General features: G+C 34.2%; 2 protein-coding genes across 8 annotated transcripts; one reads left to right on the forward strand and one right to left on the reverse strand.

The window, feature by feature from the left end:
* Positions 1–14: 14 nt before the first annotated feature.
* On the forward strand, positions 15–13,453 carry LOC139758653 (protein BTG3-like). 4 transcript variants are annotated; one of them, XM_071680210.1, is made up of 4 exons: positions 15–152; positions 1,464–1,775; positions 4,222–4,480; positions 5,463–13,453. In XM_071680210.1, exons 2-4 carry the CDS (start codon positions 1,594–1,596, stop codon positions 5,982–5,984), a joined length of 963 nt encoding a protein of 320 aa, XP_071536311.1. In that variant the 5' UTR covers positions 15–152; positions 1,464–1,593; the 3' UTR covers positions 5,985–13,453. The 4 variants fall into 4 exon arrangements, with proteins under 4 accessions (XP_071536311.1, XP_071536312.1, XP_071536314.1 ...); XM_071680211.1 differs by lacking the exon at positions 15–152 and adding an exon at positions 157–276; XM_071680213.1 differs by lacking the exon at positions 15–152 and adding an exon at positions 198–246.
* A 326-nt stretch (positions 13,454–13,779) lies between these two features.
* On the reverse strand, positions 13,780–21,087 carry LOC139758649 (WD repeat-containing protein 70). Of its 4 annotated transcripts, none has more exons than XM_071680199.1 (4): positions 20,933–21,087; positions 19,247–19,439; positions 17,343–17,462; positions 13,780–16,771 (listed from the first exon to the last, which is right to left on the reverse strand). In XM_071680199.1, the coding sequence occupies exons 2-4, from the start codon at positions 19,425–19,427 to the stop codon at positions 15,075–15,077; spliced, it is 1,998 nt and encodes a 665-aa protein (XP_071536300.1). In that variant the 5' UTR covers positions 19,428–19,439; positions 20,933–21,087; the 3' UTR covers positions 13,780–15,074. The 4 variants fall into 4 exon arrangements, with proteins under 4 accessions (XP_071536300.1, XP_071536302.1, XP_071536299.1 ...); XM_071680201.1 differs by having other exon boundaries at positions 21,052–21,072; XM_071680198.1 differs by lacking the exon at positions 20,933–21,087 and adding an exon at positions 20,693–20,918.
* Between the last annotated feature and the right edge of the window lie 399 nt (positions 21,088–21,486).

Here is a 21,486-nt window from a genome sequence, read left to right on the forward strand (position 1 = left end):
CACTGGAAGTGTACCAAAAGGTTATCTGACAAAAGTACCGATTGGCTACCTTATATGTGCTGAGACTTGCGATTGGTCGATCTTAGTCCCCGCGCTATTTTACCTGCTAGCAGACGTCATCAGGGCCGAGGAAAGTACGAGCCACTTCACTGGTGAGCTTTATGTAGTTTTAGATGTTGTGTGTGTAAGATTGTGTTAGGATTTGGGCTTGGACTTTAACACAGAAGAATCAAGGATTACAGTTTGGTCCAGAAATTGTAGAATTTAAGAAAATAAGTGAGGAAATATGTGAAATATGGAAGTGTGAAGGCCTCGTTTTGTATGTTTATTGTAGATAAACACGAGGTGGTACATAGTAAACAACTCTTTGTGTGGTTACCTATATTATTGTGTATGTAGATAACTATGTTGTATAAACCTGTGTTAGTTGTACTCTCTCTAAACGTTTTTGAAATTATGGAAGAAGGATTTTGTAGTTCTGGAATCCGATTTCGTGTGTACATGGATTTCAGCATGCAAATGTTGAAGTGCATTGGTGTGTAGATAAATGTCTTGGAAATAGATTTTGTGAGAATTACTGATATTACGACAGAGATAACTTTTAAAATCAGTTATTCTCTTAAGTGGTAAACATGTGTGAATGAACTAAGTTGTTGTTTAATTAAACTTATTTTGGATTGAAACTTTCACAAATCGTATCGAGTGGTGAAAGATGTCAGTTTTCTCGTACAGAGATTTATCAATGCACACAGTCTTATTAGATGGATGATTTGTAGAAAGCATTGCAATTGATATGTTTATTCGTGCGTTAAAATGAAATGCTTTTGGCCAGATGTGAAATTTTAGAGGTTGAACTTATCACCAGTGTTGCTAATATTGCTTTCATTGATAAGGAACTTCCGAATCTGGAAAATTGAAAATTTCTTTGGACATTTAAGATGATCATTGTGAACACAAGTAAATGTTAAGAAAGTAGTTTTATACAAGTGTATATTAGGGGTAGACTTATATATATTGACTGACGAAAATGATTTGAAATTATTTCTACCACAGAAGAATGAACTGACTTTTATGATACGTGAATTTCGGTAAAAGTAAAGTGTAGGTTTTCACTTGCATTATCTTTTGATATTGGATGGTTTTCCTCGGTAGTGCTAGAGTTATAACAGTTGCAGAGCATGATTTGGACCATTATATTTCATTTAATTATTTAAGACTATTATTGTAATAATGAGAATTATGTGTATGTACACATATATTGTTGTATTTGCTTATGTCTGATTTTAGTTTAGGTTTTGAAAAGTATTTGTTACCAATATATATAGAGTAGAATAGTCCATGAGAGTGTGTACATTAGGTTTGCCACACTTTCAGTGTGTTTTTTGAAATAGGATATTAACAGAAACATGTAAATGCTATTTTATTTTGCTTTTAATGAAGTCATAAATTTTTTTTATTTACAGACTGGAAGATACAGGTGCTTTATCAAACATCTCATCACTATACAGTATCTGCTTCTCCCCATGTGTTTAACCTATCCCTTGCAAGAATACAAGCTGACACATTCTCAGGAAAACACTGCCATACCACACAATGAAAGAAGAGATTTCTGCGGCAGTGCTTTTCATATCGAAACTTGTCAATGGAAATGCCACTGTGACAGAAAATATGATGACAAAGTTTGAACAAAGGCTCAGAGAACTATTAGAAGAGCGATTTAGCAACCACTGGCATCCTGAACGACCATGGCAAGGCCAGGGTTACCGATGTCTAAGGTAAGCAAAGTTTAGAATTTTTTATGAGCAAAATATCATGTAGGTGGAAAGAATGGTTGGAGCTGCCAAAAGGCTAGGGCCCAGGCTATGTTTAGGCCGAATGAATCTGTAAAGAAAGAATTAATTCCTTTGGTCCCACCCATTATTTATGAATGCATTTTTTATTTTTCAGGAAATCTTTATATGATTATCTGTTAATTGTTCATTAAAAGATAAAGTATAAGAAAAAACCAACTTGTTTCTTTTCAGTCATAAGTTGTAGCACAAAATACACAGATATCATTATTAGATTATAAGATATAGGTTTAAGAAAAACAATATTAAAGACATTCCATGATACTAATGATTACCAGAACATGATTACATACTTAGAGGATGGTGCTCACTATTGTAAGAACTGACTTTTATCGCATCTGACTGTTGTATAGAAAATCTGGGAAAAGGCTGAGCGGCACCTTGTTGAATATGACAGGTTTCACTCTAGTATCTTGTTTTTCATCTGATATTGTTGCCAGTTGTTGTTTTAGCATGATTAGAGCACAGATGACTTACCATGGTTTTGAATTCCACATTGCTGAAGGTATGTCAGCATGAAAATGCCTCTGTAGTTAGCTTGAACAGCATTCCAGTTTCAACATCATATTTCACACTTTCTCTCCTGCCTCAAAGTTGCATTTATCTTTATAAGACTCTTGCAGCACACAGGAGGCTGGCCATGTCCACTGATCTGGACCATAGGTCTTAACGTGTTTTGTTTGTGCAAGTGCTTTTCCAGAGAATGTAGGGCAATTTAGCAGTAAGTGCTGGTGTCATATTTATGGTGGTTGCATCATGGGCATGAAGGGTCTTTGGATGTATTGAAAGGGTGTTTGTATTGTAGTAATATGTGATGTCTGGAGCATAGAAAGGAGAGTGTGACTTTGTTTGGGAGTGTGCTTTTTGATGGATGTATGCTTGGTGGGTTGGCATTTAGAACTGAGTTGGGAGGTTGGGTTTTAGTGCTTCTTAGGTCAGTTTAATGTGTATGTGTTTCATATGTTATATTTGTTGGGGGTATGAGGATCTATGAGTAGAGGTTGCTGAAGTGTGAGGAAGAGTAAGCTTTTTATTTCTACTTGCATGTTGATGGCTAGTTATAGAGTTTTTTAGTTGGAAGGGGTCCTGTGCTGTTGCATAGAATTGAGTGCCATGCATGTTGAGATGAGACTGTGTTACTGTATTGGGAGGATCTTTGTATCATTGTGAAGGTGTGCTCCTGGTTGCTAGGCAGCCAGTGATTGTTCTGAGTGCTCAGTTTTGTGTGGTTTGCAGCTTTGTTATAAATGGTTTTGAGAAGGTGGAAGATCAGGCAGATGAGACATAGTTTAAAGAGGAGTACAAATATTTTTTGCAACATTAATGGATCAGGAGATAGCATGTAATAGGGTTGACATAGTTACTTTGTATAAGGTGTTATGGAAACGGTGGAAAGGCTGCTTGAAGCAGGAAGGAATTTTTATCAAGAACGTAAGGCATGCTTGCAAGTGGGGAGACATAGCTGCCCTTTTTTTTTTTTTTTGTAAACATTATTAGTTAAGTTTTTGTGTGAGTTTCCTTTCATACTTTTTGATAATCCTTTGTTTGCAGTTATTTTTTTTTTTGACAAATGTCTTCCTAGTATGATAAGTAAGAAAATTGAAGCTTTTTTACCCTCGTTAAAACCTCAGCACCCTTTGAATAGAAAGAATAGGTAGTTTTTAAAAGCATTTTTATTGATATATTTCATTTACTGCCAAACAGACCAGTTAGCTTCTAGACATATTATTTTGGAAGCATCCATATAGTATGGCTGTTTTTATGAACTACATGTGTATTCTGTACTGATGAAATTTTAATTATATTTCATGAAGATAACAAAATGTTGTTAATTAATCCTTATAGGTATGAAGCCAGTTGAAATTGTTACTGTTGTAGTGCAGGTCTTTCACCATCTCAAAGGTATCCCTTTTCTCCTGAAAATATATTTTTTTTATTTAATTAGATCAAAGATTAGGAGTTGTATTTTTTATAGGTTAAGATACAATTGTTCTAAAAGTTTCATCCTTTTTGAAAGCACTGCAACTGGTATCTAACTCCCTTGCCTGGACTTAAGCTATTATTAAGTAATGCACATTTTCAGTTTTACACTTAGCAGCAATCTGAGTTAAAAAGCTTGTGCTCCATAATCTTCTGTTGCTCATTGTTTCATATGTTGCTGTATCTCGTTACATTCTCTTTTATTTTATTATTTTAATCTTTGTACATCTCATCTAGTTACCTCCATCTCAAACTTGCATCACAGCCCTTTGCAGACATTTTATTTTATTCTTTGACTTTTCTTCGTGTGTAAAAAAGGATGTTACAACTCCTGAGGATGTCTAACTTTTCAGTTCTGTGTAATTAGATAAGACCAATATTATTCTGGCAGAGTAAACGAGATTACAAGAAAAGAGCCAACAATAGAGCGAGCTGCTAAGGATTGTGGCCTCAAATATAAAGATCTAAACCTACCAGTTGAGCTTACAATATGGGTGGACCCAGAGGAGGTATGCTGCAGGTTTGGAGAACAGAAGGGATCATGCTGTACTGTAGCTTCCTTTAGGGATGGGAATAAGGAGAACTTCATTGAAAGTTTTGACTTTTCCCAAATTGAACGACCAAATTCAACACCATCTGGCATGTCAAAGGTTTGTTGAAGACATTGATATTCTTACTGCTTTGTTGCTCTACTGTTATTATTTGTTGAAGTATTACATGTCTCAGAGTAAGTGGCGGTATGAGTTAGTGGTTTAGAATAAATGTTGAAATGTGTTGTCTGATGTGACCATGATTATATAATGTTTATATTTTGGATGGGACATTTCATGAGACGAGAGCAAGCTTGGAGGTTGTGATGTACTTGACCACTTTAAACGTGGAGAGGAGAATGGTAGTTGCTGCATGCTGATGAATTGTGGTTTACTGTGGTTTTGTGTATAGGAGGATGCTGAAGGTGAATATGAATGAAATAAGATGCTAAATTTTTAAGATATGGAAACTTACTTTGCATGGTGAAGAACTATTAAGGTGTGGATGAAATCCCTATAGATATTTAGGGGTAAAGTATAGTAAGGATGATGGAGGGAAAGCTGAAGTTCAAAGTAGAGTCATTCAGGGGAGAAAAATTAGAGGTGCAAAGAAATTTCTAGTAAATTGTAAAAATTTAAGGTTAGAATGGACAGGAAGTTTGTATGAAGGAGCATTGGGCTCATCTTTGATATATGGACATGAAAGGTACCTACCACCATGTCTTGTGAGTCCCCTACAGTCTGCTCACATAACTGATTGCACACCTTTTTTTTTTCATGGATCTATATCCCCTCTTGCACTCTCAAGTTCTGGCCATAGGGTATCTTTAGCCTCGTCATTTATATCATTATATGTTGCGTATGCTACCATTAGTTTTTAGTGAAGTGTGCAATCTGCTAAGAATTTATGAATGTTTATATGCGTGCATGTGCATTCAGAGTGAGAGAAAGAGAGAAGGAAAGTTGAGTACATTGAGTTCTCATGCCAATATTTTGATTATGTCCTTGCGCATCAAAAATCTACTGTTTTCCCACCCCCTATAATTGTAAAGTCTTGGCACATATATTTTTTGCTTATATATGTATTGTCTGCATGTTTCAGTCATCAGAAGTATTAAAGGAAAAAACTCTGGATTCAAGCAACATCCCAAGCCCACCATCCAGCACTCAATCCACGCCTTCCAAAAAGAAGCCCTTGAGTACAATCCATTCCGGACATGGAATAAAAAATCATAATTCACCAAGCAGAAACAACATAAATGGAAGTATCCGAGAAAGAAGACCCTTTGGCAGTTACCATAACCATTATAGCTCTGGTCCAATTAATCACCATAGTAACCACCATCAGAATGGTTCTTATTCACCACCCTTCTATAAGACTCAGTCATGGCTTAACTTGAGCCAGACTCCTCCACCCCCACCACCACACTTGCCATTATTAAGTTCTGCTAGCTTTATATACTCTCCAACAGCTCCAGCACACTATACACATGCCCAGATGCCTGCACATTTCACAAGGTCACCCCCAAACGTGGCTCCTCAGAAGTTCAGGTGGAATAGTGGTAATTACCCTCGCAGTGATCGGCACCAGTGGTTAGGGCATCGAGCTTTGGCAAGAGTTTAAAGTGTACACATTAATGTAGGGGCATTTTGGAATACATAAAGAAATATGCATAGTTGGAGTAAACTTATGCGCCAGCTTGGTGAGTATATTCATAATGTGATAGTAGTAGCATTATATACAGTATATGTTAACTCATTGTTGACTTTTCCAATTCACTTTAGCTCGATCTCAGTAGAATTAATCCCTATCATTTGTGCTTGATGATACCAAGCTGGTAATTGTGATGATACAGTGAAACACACTATTTGTTTAAATCTTTATCTCCAAGTGCCCCATGTGATACTACCCAAAACTTATGATGTGCATGTCTGTGAACTGCATATCAGTTAAGGGTAGGAAGGCACCTTGAGCAAATTCAAAATTAAATCTTTTTAACCATTGAAAATGATATATAAGATATACGATCTGCAGTTATAAGTATTAATCTTTGTATTCAGAGGAACAAAGGTTTCATATTGATTTACAGTGTACCAGGTACAAAAAGGTACAAGATTTGCATAGTAGTTTAGTGGATATATAGCATGTTCATGATTGAATGGTATGAATGAATGGTGCTCAAAGCATCTGGCTTTATGATAGAAATATCCATGTAGATAATTTCCAGAGCAACTTTGAATTAATAAGGATGCTTTAAATTTTGAAAGTGCTCAAGTGTGTGTGCTCAACTGTGATTCCATTGTCAGCCGACCCTTGTTCTAGAGTTCAAAGGATTACGAGTGAGGCAAGACCATTGTTTAACCTTCAGTCTCTCTTTAAGGAGGTACCTGCAGATTTAGGAAAGGCCCCACATATTAGAATTTTTATTATTTTGTTGTCATAAATCAGATGATTTTATTTAATAGCACCTCTTACCTCAGTGAGAATGGACCAGTATTCTGGTAATAATAGCCACGATATTTTCTCTTCCTTTTGCAGAAACTTTTAAAAACAGATCTTAATAAGATTACATTGACATTCTCAGGAGTATATGCACAAACTTATAATTGTGCCTCATCAGGTCTTCTGACACTAGTAAAATATGAGTGAAAACTAATGCTGTCAGAGATTTTTAATGAGACATAATTGTTCTTGTATCAGAGGAATTATCCATGTCCAGGTAAGTCTTTTAAAATTTAGATATTTTTTTGTGGATATCAGAAGATGCCCTTTCCTTGAAGTCATAGTTTAGAAATACTGACTTTAAATTTCAGAGCCAAATTCTGCATTAAAAAAATCCTGTAGCAAGTAACTATTAGTTATATTATGTGACTTTGAAGTATAATACATTAGTATATTACATAAATCGTACATCTTTAGTGTCCTAGTAGATTTGGACTTTCATTGTTGATCCCTTTTAATTTTTGTGGATTATCAGAGTGTATACAATAATTACAGATACAAGGTTTTCCTTAATTGGATCTGATGCATAGCTTCTTTTGTGTGATACATAGAGATATATTGCAAAGGTAGGTAAATTTCTTAAGACTTTGCCATTATTGCACATATCAAAAAAATATATAGTATCTATTAAGAATTGTATATAGAAATATTTGACTATACCCACCATTCTTAACAGTCCAGTTACACACACACATATATGTATGTATATATATATATATATATATATATATATATATATATATATATATATATATATATATATATATATATATAAATTGTATTTATGAAGAGTTGTTGCATCTTATAAAGAATGTATAAGAATGGTTAATAACCACATTTCACATCATTCTTGCTATGGTTTTTTGCTAGTCTGTCTTTCTTTTCATTATATTAAGTAACATACTTGTGGTGGAGCTGTGACCTTTTTTGGCAGTGCTGAATTACTTAAAAGGCAGTTTGTAATCATTTGACTATTATTTCTTATATCAAGTACCGTAGTCTTGGAACAATGATTGTTATTCATTAATTTGTTCATTTGAAATATAGTTCCCTTTAACATCCTAGATGTTAGCTCAGGTTGACTTACCACTGGATGAGGTTCTCTGTTAGAGTAGTACAATTTTGTTTAAGTAGAATAATTTTTAAGTTTCATTTTCATGGTAGTTTTAGTTGGTCTGGTGTCACTTTTGTGATAGTTTTCATCAGATATAAGCTTGATAAAATCTATGTGGAATTTTATTGTTTGGCTTTTTTAAGAAACATGGGATATGCTTGTATGCTCATTTATGTTTAGTTTTCAAGAATGTAGGACCTGCTATAATTATCCAAGTGAATGCATATTATTGTATTTTTTATCTTTACTTATTGTAAGAGCTTAATGGTTTGAATTATAGCATAATGTGGACAGGATGAGGTTCTGAGATGTGTAACAACTTAGACAAATTTTTCCCGTCCAGTCCTTCAAAAATACTCGGGGTTTGAGACTCATGGATGCCCTTAATGTAATAAATGGATTCTTAATCATAGAAATTACTGTTTGTTAATGCATATACTCAGATAATCACTTGTGTAATTAGAATGTAACAAATCAGTGGTGCAGGGTGTCAACATATATCTTTTGCTATGTTTATAGTCACTTTCCATTTTTAAGCAGATTTTCTTGGTAGTACTAAGTGTTTTAAGTTACCGTCTTCGTAAAGTTACCAGTACCTTAAAACTGTAATGAAAAAGGATTTTTAATGCCTTTACTATATGTTACTACTTTTTTCTTTCTCGAGTAGAAATTTTTTAAAATAATGTAGTATCCATTAAGAATATATTGCAGTTTGGTGAATGTTGATTGAATTTTTACTACAGTTTTCATTGACATTTGATGAAAATAGCTTTGATGTTCAGGTATGTCATTATCGACTAATTTTCAGTCATGTATTTTGTCCTGCAAAGAACAAAACTGATTAAAGTGAAAATTATATTTTGGCTCAGCAGTTTGTTAAAATATACACTTTACTACCCAATTGCTCTTTTTGTGGAAGTGCACAGTTAAAGCTTAATTGTAGTATTTGATGGCTAGGTAACTTTTTCAGAACAATAGATCATTTGCTCGCATCTGCATTATGATAGCATATGATAAATGTTGAATGTTAGATGTATCCATTGTGTTAGGCCTCCTTTATGCTCAAGTAGGACTTGCACTATGCATCCCAGAGTGGGTGCTAAGGTTCTTATTTGTCTACTGTCAGTAAGAATTAGTGGTAAATTGTCTTCTTTGCACCACATGATTTTTTAGGGTTTTATGAAGGATTGCTAATTTAAGGGATGCTTTCTTTTTTTCCTTTAACATTTCATTGTTGCTGGTGATAGATTTGTAGGTGATTTTCCGTACCATACTTGAAAATATGGTGATAGTATGATGGTGACTGCATCACATTCAGTAACACATCAGTGTGAAGAATTTTTCAGCTGGTCTTTAAACCATCACTGTTATGTCATCAACACACTAGTGGAGATCATTACATGTTGACATATATGGGGGTGATCTACCTGTACCATCACACTTTTAATGCAGAAGAGGTGACATCATTTAGACAATTAAAACTTGAAACACCTTAAAAAAAGTAAATTAATCCAGTTACTAATTCCCATTGTTCCATAGATGTGATATTCATATGATTGAACAATAGTTCAGAGTTGTGTCAATGTACACATACACACACACACACACACGTGCACATATTCGCCATTTTCCGCTTTAGCGAGGTAGCGTCAAGAGCAGATGACTGAGCCTCGGAGGGAAAAATCCTCACTTGGCCTGTCTCTATTCCTTCTTTTGGAAAAGTAAAACAGGAGGGGAGTATTTCCAGCCCACTGCTCCCACCCCTTTTAGTTGCCTTCTACGACTTGCAGGGAATACGGGGGTAGTATGTTATCTGTAATAGAAGTGAGGTTAGTTTGAAAATTAGAGAGATTAAATTTCAGTTCAAATTGTGTTTTTTAGCTGAAGAAGCAGAATTACTGGACATGGGAATAGCCGTTACAAAAAAAATTCATATTTTAGATTTAATTAAACATTAACAGATGCTCCTCCTTTCTGAATATGATTAGTAAAGATAGAAAACATTGATGTTGAATGTAGGTTACTAACTATTGTGATACTGATGTGCTAGTAAAAACTGTTAATATGTTGTTACTTGCTCTGAACAAGGTCTTACTTTTTCTGTTTGAATTAAATAGAAGTATATGATGTTTGATTCATTTGAATATTTTAACTTGTAAAAAAGGACATTCACGTAATTATGAACATTGCATGACAGAAAATTGACAACTGTAGAACTTTCAAATATTTTAAGAATTTCAGGGTATCCAAATCATATATCCTTGTTAAAAAGGATTTTGTATACCTGGTTCTTAGTTTATTTCTACATTTGAAGAGGGTCCACTTGCTTTTGCCTCTCATAATATGATGGCTTTTGCTTGCATCTTTTTGATTTCTATGCCTTACCATGTGATACAATGGTAATGGCATTAATTTTGTTTCTTTAATGATTGTATTGTAAAGTTAGTTGTTGCAATACTTATTCAGATATTTTTATACTTTACAAATGCTGAAAAGGTACTTTTTCATGAAAACATATTTGAGAATTCAATTTGTGAGTAATTGTGTAGTACCGCAGTCACAATTTGCATGCCAAAATGATTTGTTGGTTATGTGTTATTGAGTAATTGGACCTTTAGCAGGAAAAGAATGCTTGTTGAATTAATTTCTTAATTTTTAACATTCATGTGTTTCATTTCGTGTTTTTATTAATTTAGATTACTAAGAGCAAAACAAACAGGAGGAGTTGGATTTGTAAACTCCTGGGGGTCGCCAGGGGTGCGACCACCTGTCAGTGTAGTTTACTAACGTACTAATGGATTATGGGTCGTGCAGATATTTGCCATTACTAATGCTTACTAATTATATTCAGAGCTGCAGGGTACATTCATTATGAATCTTATAATTTATGTCTGTGAGTTTAGTATGTTAAGTTGCTTTTATAGGCATTCTAGTGCTGAAAAGTTTGAGGGATTTTTTCATTATTCCTCTGTAAACTTAGCATTTTGAAAATAACCTAATTCTTTTGTTTTAATTACCTTCGTCTTAGATGAAAAAGTTTACTTAATTCAGAATGCTGGTTAAAATAGATTGTAGCTAATGAGATCCCAGGTTGTTACTGTAACAGACTTAATGTATAATTTGAAGTTATTATGGGGACCAACTTCATTGTATTCTTAGATTAAGTACCTGAAGTTACATCCTTTGAAACTTTTGATACTCATACAGGTATCTTTGCTTAGACAGATTCTTAATAATTAATTTTCCTTGCACAATAAACTTTAAGATTATTTTGCTCAGAGGTTGATGCTTTTGTTTTGCTCTTGGGGAGTAATACCTAGTCTGTTTTCTCTAAATTTTAGTTTTATTAAATTAGGATTTTTTTTTATATATAGTATACTTAGAGAACTGGCATATCTTTTCTGGTGGAGGTCCCAAGATTCAACATGTTAACATGTTCTTTGAGGCTTATGTATTAAAAAAAATACTTACATATAATAGGATATAAAAGTAATAACATAGTTATTATTGGTATGGCATTGTACCTGTAAGATAATGTGCTTTACAATGTTGTGTTTGTTAATTTGTAAGTATTGTCTGTGACTCATGCTTGAAACTACAGTATATTTTGTTGGGCAGTATTTTGAGTTTATAATGGAACTCTGTTTCATTTACTAGTCGTTAAAATGGAAAGCAGAAATCTTACATGATATAATCCCATATGCAGAGTTTCTTATTTCCCTTACACTTGTGTGCATAATTAAATGTACTTCATGTGAATATTGTCACAACCATTATTTAATTTTTTGATAAATTGTGTCAGGAGTGTAATTGTTGTTGCTAAAACAAAGTGCATTGATTGGTTGCATATGCATAATGAAAGTACTGACTTGTCAGTCATCATGTATACAGATCACAGGCTCCAGGTTTGCAGTGGATGTAGTGAGACCGAGTTCCTGCCAGTTTGAAAAGAACCTTCTGTGAAAAGAACCCTGCTCTAACTAATATTGTTCAGTGTTAAAACCTGAAATGCCAGTTACACATTTATTCATTTTAATGACAAAATTCAGTTGAGTAAATGGGGTATATAAGAATTGATTTTCTCCTTGAGTGCCTTCCTGTTGTTAGTGGTACAAAGGTGAACTTGATAATCAAGGCTAAACTTTTGGTGTAAAAGATGATTGAATCTCTTCACACTTTTTACATGAGATTTACAAGCTTTGCATACTGTCAGTGTTAACGCAGTTGTTCTTAATAAAAATTCTAAATCCGTATTCACAATGAATTTCATTGTAAAGTTCAGATGATTTAAGATACTTTTGATATAGAGCTTTCCAGTTCAATTTTGGTGCTGTTATTTAAGTTTGAAAGACTGGTATGTAAACCTCAATATAAAGAAATATACAGTATTAGTTACTTCATGTTTAATGATGTGTAAGACGAGCTTGAACACATTCAAGCTAAATTGTGCAACTTTGTCAACTTTAGGCCTTATTGAACTTTCTGAGCATTAAAGTTTGATTGTTATTTTTAATATTTAGGCCCTACAGTTGTTACCAGTTTAATTGTGCTCATTATAGCTCCTCCAGTGCTGTTTTCTTTGATCTAGTCATAAGTTTTCATATATCACCCATTCACTGCTGGAAGTGGCATACAGGCTCTGTGGCAAGATTTGTACCTTAGAATATTCTCAATTTTTTCTTGATTTTAAACATAGATTTTCACAATTTGTTTAGAATAAGCCTTGTAGTTTATGAATCTGATGTTTCCTTTCTTTGATATAATGAAATAACGGAATGAAGGGTTCCTACATAGAATGGAAAGTAAATATAGCTTTTTTTTGTTTTAGATATTTATATATTAATGATAAATTATGGATGGTTTACTTTCAAAATGGTGACTGCATATATCAGATACCAAAAAGTATAGTTTGTTGAATAAGCAAGATTGAATATTTTTTTATATAAGCTTTAGGCTTAAATGATATTCTGTATCAACAAGGTATCTTCATTATTAGTTGTGGATATTTCATAAATGTCCAGTGCTTTGTAGGCTGTTCAGACTCCATTTCCAGTTTGGAAAATATGGTTGTACAATTTGCATTTCCATGTGATACAGCTCGTTTGGGATGATAGTAGTAATTTAGTATCTGAAAAATGGAAATATGTCCATTGACTTGATCTTGCTACTATTCACTGTAAGCCAAACCTGTGATACTTGTGCTTCATTTTGCATGTCACTGGAAGAACTATTTAAGTAATAATTAAAAATGAAAGCATGCCTGGAACCACCAGTTATATAGTTTGTGATGATGTCGTACTCACAAAGTAACAAAATTTCAGGGCCATATCTTTCAGGCTGTCAGACGTGCTGTAGATTTCTTCTTGATCCCTCAGTCAGAAGTTAGTGTTATCGTGAAAGTAATGAAGGAGTGTATTTTAGGTAAATAGCATCATTTATATTTCTCAGAAAATTAAATTGTACAGTTTTTATTGCATTGCATAGTTTCAGTATCCTCATTTTGATCTTTTGAACCTTTTACTGCTCTGTACTTCCTGTGGAGGTCACAAGAAATTTTGCATTGTTCCATTCTGCATGTGTACTTTCATTTCTTGAATTGATTGCCGGTTCCTTGAGTGAAATATATAGCCATTAATTACTGTAGTAGCATCCCATGTATTGATACGAGGCACTACAGGCTGAAATATTTTCCTTGCACAAGTCACTGTACATGTCGTCAGGGAGGTCTGCATCCTCTGGTTATAGAATAATTTCTGAAGCTATAACACTTAAATAGATCATAAATAATGATTATGAAAACACTTTGTACTGTAATCATATTTATTTGTGACAAAAACACCTCCAAAAATACATCTCACTACTTATGCTTGAGAATACTACTAGAGTACCTCATATGCCAAGCATTGCAGATTAACATAAGGGGCCCATAGCAGACATAAGAGTTTCACATGTTTGAAGTGTACATAACTGTTTAAATATTTGTTCAAGGTAATGATAACCTTGAGTGAAAGATGAGAGTAAATATGCAAGGCTATTTGGATTAGCAGTGCAGAGATATGTTAGTTGGAGTGTGAACTTGAATGGAGGTGGGGTGTTTCAAATTCGTGGGAGTGAATATGACAGCAAATGGAACCATGGAAGCTGAAGTGAACCACAAGGTTGATGAGGGTACTTAGGTTCTGGCTGCATTGTGGAGTGTATAGAAACAGATTTGTATCTTTAAAAGATAAATGAATGGTTCAGGGGCATTGCAAACTGAACATCTTTGTTTATCACGAGAGAAAATCACTGAAATGGTCACAGACATATACATTTACTCTTCCTTTCAGGGGATAACAAGGTTAGAATAACTGTACAACATAAAACCATTAAAATTGAGTTTATTACATACTATATGGCATAGCTCAGTGTGGGAGAGAGATTGCCCCATCACTTCCCATTTAATTAGCTCCCAACAATGGTATACTTTGTGTGTGAGACAGATAAATTATGGAGAAATGTGCAAAGTTATGCATTGACAGTGATGAGTTGCAGTTGAAATACAAAGTTGGAACACAAATTATGTTTCTGAACAATACCCTTAAGAAAATCTAAAGACAATTAGTTTCATGAAAAACTTACCTGCAGTTTCATCCCTCTTAATTGTTGTTAGCCAATAATAGCCAAGATTTGTCATATCTATCAGTGGTTTGTTTGGAGTTTATCAACTGACATAACAATTTGAAGGGAAATAATATACAAGTATCTTAGTTTTTGGAGGAAGTCCATAGTAATTGTGGGTGATGGATTAATTGAAATTCTGCTATTCTTTTTATGGATCTTCCAATCTTCTTTCATGCTTTTTATACATTCTTTTCACTCTGACAATATAAGTAATAGAAGTAATTAGTCAAAAATACCTGATTTTAACAACTTTTATTATTTTCCATTCATAAATTCATTACAATAACAAATATGACTACAGTATATTCATTACAAAATTTTTAGTAAAAATACAAGTCTACTGAAGATACACTAATCTTAGTATAAATATGCTGTTTTGAAATATTTCACGTCTTGATGTTTGGAGGTATGATAATCTCAACACATAATTGCCTTTACTCTGATTTAATTTTTTTAGGAACTGGTTCCTCAGTTTGATCCTCCTTTATCTTCCCATCCTGTTGTTCCTGAAAAATGGTTTTGGGCTGATTTCTTGCATAAGCTGGAGTAACCCAGTAAGGATTTTCCTCAGCAGCCTTAGCATACTTCAAAAGTGCTTCCCTTGGATCCCCTTCTTCTCGTACCTTGTTGCGGAGACCCATGTTGCGAATGATATAAGATGACAGTGTTGATCCACCAGCTGAAACACGTCCTCCTGAACCCGCCTTGCCAACAGGTAGGTCTGGTTGGCGGGATTTAACTGGATCCTTTCTATCTCGTTCTTCTAATTTTCGGGTTGACTTGTGCCTTTCTTCACGGAACATTGGTAAAGCATGTGGAGTAATAATCTGCTGAGATACCACAACTTCAGCTTGTTTAGAACGTTTCTTATGTTTCCCTGCAACTAGGATTGCACCATTATGTGAAATCTTTGGTTCATACAGAAGACGTATTTTACCATCTCCACAGCCAAGCATAAACTGATTTAGTCTGGGGTGCCAAATTATTCTAATAATGTGGCTTGGTCCAACCTCAAGCTCTCTAACAATATCCCATGTGTTACGATTATACATTAATAATTTACCTGAAGATTCTCCTTTGTTTAAAGATGTTCCTGTCACTAATATTTGGTCACTGGGACTAAAGACACAGTTAGTCATGCCAAATCTATTGAAAAGTTCTTGAGCAGTATGTACTTCTTGCTTTGTATTGCGTATATCCCATAGTTTCAGAGTATCATCGCCTCCTCTTGTGGCAAAGCCTTTGTTGTCATAAGCAAATGTTAATCCAGAGGTATCGCTTCCCCTTGTGTGAGCACTCTTTATATTTATGGTTACATTAACAAAATTCTTGCGGTGATCCCACATTTGTATGGAACCATCATCACAAGCACATGCTACCAATAAACCATCTCTACTAAATGCACAAGTAGTTGGTACTGTCTTAAGGCCATTTGATGCTCGTGCTTTGATTACACTTTTCTGACACTCTGGTCGGCTTGTATGCCACAAACGACAAGTTCCATCTCTAGCAGATGTCAGAAATTCTTCTTTGTCCTTAGGATGCCAAGTACCACAAGTTAATCCTGCAATATGTCCCTTTGTTTTTGCCATATCATGCAAGTACATATCTCCCCTAACACACTCAAATAATTCTATGCCATCTCTATCATAAACTTTAGCCTGTGAGGAACCTGCCACCACCAAAACCTTGTCACCTGTACAGCTATATTCAACAACATTTACTGGATAGCCATCAGCTGGACAGAAGGATCTAAAGGCTTCTTTTGACTGGTCCATTCCCTGGAAATCCCAGTACCTTACATCATAATCTAAGCCCCCACTAACAAGTCTGGTACCAGAAGGGTCAACAGCCAATCCAGAAACTGCTTTAGTGCCATGTTCTAGGACTAACTCATGAGTAACTGGAAGTTGATTCTCTTCACTGTCACTTTCATCATCACTCTCTTCAACTGGCGTGGAAAAATCTATACTTGGAGGTGGTAGTGGTCCAATAAAGTCTTCCTCTTTATCACTTTCACTATGTGTTAAAGACTGTGAGGATAATGCTGATTTTTCTGATGCAGGTACATTAACAGACTTGCAATCATCCCCTGCTGATAGGTCTAATTCAGACTGAAGTTTCATTTTTTCTGAAAGAAAATAATATGTCTTTACATTCTATTTTACTATATTTATCATAATTATACAAATATCTATATACAGAATCTTCCTTCAACCTTTTGACCTCTTTCATGCGCACAATATGTTTAGTTCACACAATCTCTGGTAATTTCCCAGAAGCAACTAAAGGTATACTTCTTAATCTAAACAATAAATTCAATGAATTCATTCATCTTTTGTATGGGAGAAATGTCCCAGTCATAAAGGTCTCATTAATTGTTTTTCATACAATAGATCATTATTTACACAAAATACATGCTTAAGCTGTACTCAACATTCACTAAGAGACTGTTAACTACAGTAATGTTTGATACTATACTTTTCACCATTACTGATTCAACTTAATTTTTGTCATCTGCATATCCTGATCTAGGTGCAGTGCATTCCACAAATGTTAGGAGTATTTACCGTCTTTACTTCCAGATAACATCCATACACTTCAATAATCCTTCTTTGAGCATCTACTGCTGCTTACAAATATTAAAACTTGAAAAGACAACACTTTCCTTAAACTGTCTGTTACAATGAACAATAACTTACCAATGTTCTCTCTGTTCCTGTCAAGAGCAGATTTGCGAGTCTCTTCCACTAACTTGTCTACATCAAAATCCCTAGCTTTCTTGCCAAAGCCAGAGAATCCCATTGTAAAAGACATCTCATCTGTTAATAAGAGTTGTTGCCACTTATGTGTAAGTCATAAACAGTAAAGTCAAACATCAAGTTGGAATATGTAGTAACATCCAGTACTGAGCTTTAATGAATAAAGTGGTTATCTAAAACAGGTCAACTACAGATACTCCCCGACTCACGACCTATGCGACTTACAACTGTCTGTACATATGACTTGAAAAAAATAGAAATTATGTTCGTAAATATAAAAGTTGCACTTGGTCATATGTCCACCAGTGCTAATGGTTGTGTGCGTACAATAATGAATGTCAGATGATATCCCAGCATTGTGTATATCACAGCATCACTCAGTTCTCGCTCTCCGTTATCATTTAGTAAGCACGTGTGTCATTCAAGTGAATCTAACAAATTTTCATGCTGGGTTAAACCATTTTTGTATTAAACCCCAAAGAAGGGGATGAGTAAAAGGAAAAACCCATCACATTGTTAGATCTGGCAAGAAGCCAAGCAAGATGCTCGATTTGGAATTGAAAATGAAGGTAATCACCCAGTATGAAGGAGAAAAAAAAATTTAATGTGATTGCAGATGATATATAGTTGTTCTATTCAATGGTCTTCACAATCTTAAAGGACAAAGCAGTGAAAGGTTCAGCAAGCATGAAGTCAACAATAATAACAAAGCAATGACAAGGGCCTATCCGAGATGAAATTTTTTTTTATGCTGTGGATGAAAGATCAAATTCATAAACATGTACCAAGAAGCTTACTAACAATTTAGGCAAGGCTTGAAGTCTTTTTGAGACTTTGAAGGAGTAAGCAGGATAGGATTACATCAAGAACTTCACAGCAAGTCATGGTTGGTTCAACAGATTCAAAAGAAGACATAAGATATAGCTTGCACAACATTCAAGTCATAGGTGAAGCAACAGGCACTGACAGGAGCTGCCAAAAAGTTCATTGAAAGTTTAGATGAATCAATCTAAACTAAAGAATCTTAAATAAAAGGTAAAAAGAAACTCCAGAATCATGTAATAAAGCTGGATGAAAAAAGGCAAGATAATCATGAGAGAAATTGAATAAGATAAAAGAATGCTGGATCGGTAGGAGAATTCTACATGCCATGCTGACATAAGTCTGACTAATGTCCATTTCAAGATCTGACCAGTTGGTCAGAATGGAACTCAGAAGTATGTCGGGGAGCATCTGTATACTGTAAAATAGTGTATGTGAAAAGTGTTGTCATGACACATGCAGTCCTATTTCTATGAAGAATGTACAGGAGTACAGTATGTTGCATGCAGTTCAGTGATACATGATATGGAATTTCCATTCAGAGAACATTTTGTAAATCACTCCTATGTAGGCCCTAAATCCCAGTGTTGTCTCCTTTACAATCTATGCATTACATTAAATTCTTTGCCAAATTAAAGATATCTCATTCATTATACAGTTAATTTTAAGAAAAAGGCTATATACAGTACTTAACAGTATGGGAGGCACAGATATTTAGACCTGTAAATGAAAGGGAAGAGGAAAGGCTTCTGAGGTGCAGGGTTTTCTTAGGTGGCTTCCAACAAAACTAAATAGTTATAACTGCAAAAGTATATGTTATACAGATATGTGGAACTGAAGGATATCATCTAGAATAAATCATCCAGTTCTGTTAACTTGAGAATCATCAAAATGTGGAAAGATATGATACACATCATGCCATACTGTGTCAAATTCTCAAGAGGGTTACTGCATACAAATTGTAAAATGCCCCCTAACTTTCAGTTCAATACTAAACAGTAAAATTTATAAAATTTACTTACCTTTATCATCCTTGTCATTCTTCTCTGGCTGGTTCTTTCCAAATGACCCAAATCCAGAATGCGTACTTGTAATGTGATCCTCTCCACTGTCACTGGTAGTTCCTACTGCAGGTTCATCTGTGGGTTTTGCTACCCCCAGACTGAGTCCAATTTTTCCAAAAGATATCTTCCCACGATTCATTTTGTTAGGCAGCTTTGTGGCACATCAAAGTAAGAACTATTAAAATCATATTGTCTCTTTCTAAAACAAATAGGTGATATCCTATTTTCCATTTACTTAAATAAAAATTAAAAATACACATGACTTAAATTTTCCAAATAAAATCTTGGATACAAAAATATATCCAACCAATCCATATTTCTTAAGATATTATTTTGGTGGAAATTGTCTTTCTTAGAGGCTCAACATCCAATCTGTGAGTTTTGATAGACTATGATCTTGGACTTGGGTGGATGTAGTATACAATGACTTTATGAGCTTTTTATAATTAAAATCTCTTCTTAAAGGCTAATCTATAAAATGAGGATGTATATGTTAAGGGATTTTCATTTCAACTGGATACAGGATATTCTGAAAGGTTGAAAACTAACTGAAAGGAAGTAACTAGTGAAATCCCTCAAAGTCAACACTGTTTGTGCTCTTCATTAATGACATACCATAGTCCCTAAAAACAAGTAATGCTCAGCAGATGAGACAAATTTTCAGAAACATCCAGACAGATACTGACTATACTCTTACAAAGAGGACACCAATTTTATGAACACTTATCTGAAAAGTGGCTTTTGAAATTCCATCTTGGGAAAATGAAAAACTTTAAGAACTGGCAAATCTAAAGTAACCAAAGGTCAGCGAGCACTGAAACATGGTCTTTCAATGATGTAAAGATAAGACTCAGAAATGGAGATGGAAGTGACAATCGACAGCAGTTAGAATTCTAATCATCACATTTCAGAAAAGTTATCAATGCAAACTCTATTATCAGGAGAAACAAGAAATTAAAGAGACAATACAAGCTTCAAAATGTTACATGCAACACCTGTCAGACTACATGTGAAATAAGCAATTCAGGTGTGGTTTCAATACAAAAAATAACATAAACATGATTGAAAATGTGCAGAGGAGAGCATGCAAACTGGTGCCATGACTAAGTAATCATATACATGAGAATAGACTGAAAGTTCTACGGTTACCTAAGCTGTCATACTAAAGGAAAAGAAACATCAATGAAACAATATGAATATGAATTCTCCATAAAAGCAGATTTTGAATGAAGGGAAAATAATTACAAAAGGACATAAAATCTTAAAATACCAGTTAAATATTGGAAAATATACATTTTGCAACAGAGTAATATATTTATGGATTTCTTTTTACCCCTACAACAATGAAGTCTAAAATGAGCTTAGATACAATCTGGTAAAAACATGACGTCGTTATACAGCTACCATCTCGACTGAACCTCCATAACATTGAAGATTTAGAACTGGTGCAGCCGTATGTGGCTAACACCCTCGACTAGATTTCAAATATGTATGTATGTAGTTATGTAAAAATATTCGTGACAGCCGACACATACAGGACAGCTTGTCTACAAGCTCTAAACGAGGTGTGCGTATCAAGTTGCACTTTTATAAATTCGTCATTCTACCCCAGATATCCATCGCTGACTGCAGTTCATACATTACCTGAATCGTAATTATTGCATTTATCTAATTTCTTGTAATATCCTGTACATTTCTTCGTTCATTCTTCGAAAAATGACCAACATTACCAACAACGTTAAATATTTGTAAACAATGCAGACCTCTTTAAAAATATCACATCATTCGTAAATGAAGGAATTCTATTATCATCCCTGCTGACGTTACTTGCGTGCTCCATTCCATCATTCAAAACCTTTATTATTGAAATCTTTTCCCAATGGTTACTTAATGTTTTTTTCTTTTGTATGTATCAAACAATGTATAGGAAATTTTATTACTGTATCACAACGTTAAGATCTTTTTGGTATTTATAGCTTTTAGATGGTTTTCAGACCATTATTTACATATTACCATAGTATTGCAATTTCAGTCTTTAGTATTATAAAATACGACAAAATTATGCATAAAAAATCATAAAAATTTAGGCTTGTAGATTTCCCAAACATATTATTCTAAATGGTTTCTTTTGATTTCATTTGGATTATTGTTTTACTAAACGAGACATCGGAAAATAATCATATCTCGGAATTATAAAT

This window comes from Panulirus ornatus, chromosome 31, assembly GCF_036320965.1.
Source record: "Panulirus ornatus isolate Po-2019 chromosome 31, ASM3632096v1, whole genome shotgun sequence".
Classification (NCBI taxonomy): domain Eukaryota; kingdom Metazoa; phylum Arthropoda; class Malacostraca; order Decapoda; family Palinuridae; genus Panulirus; species Panulirus ornatus.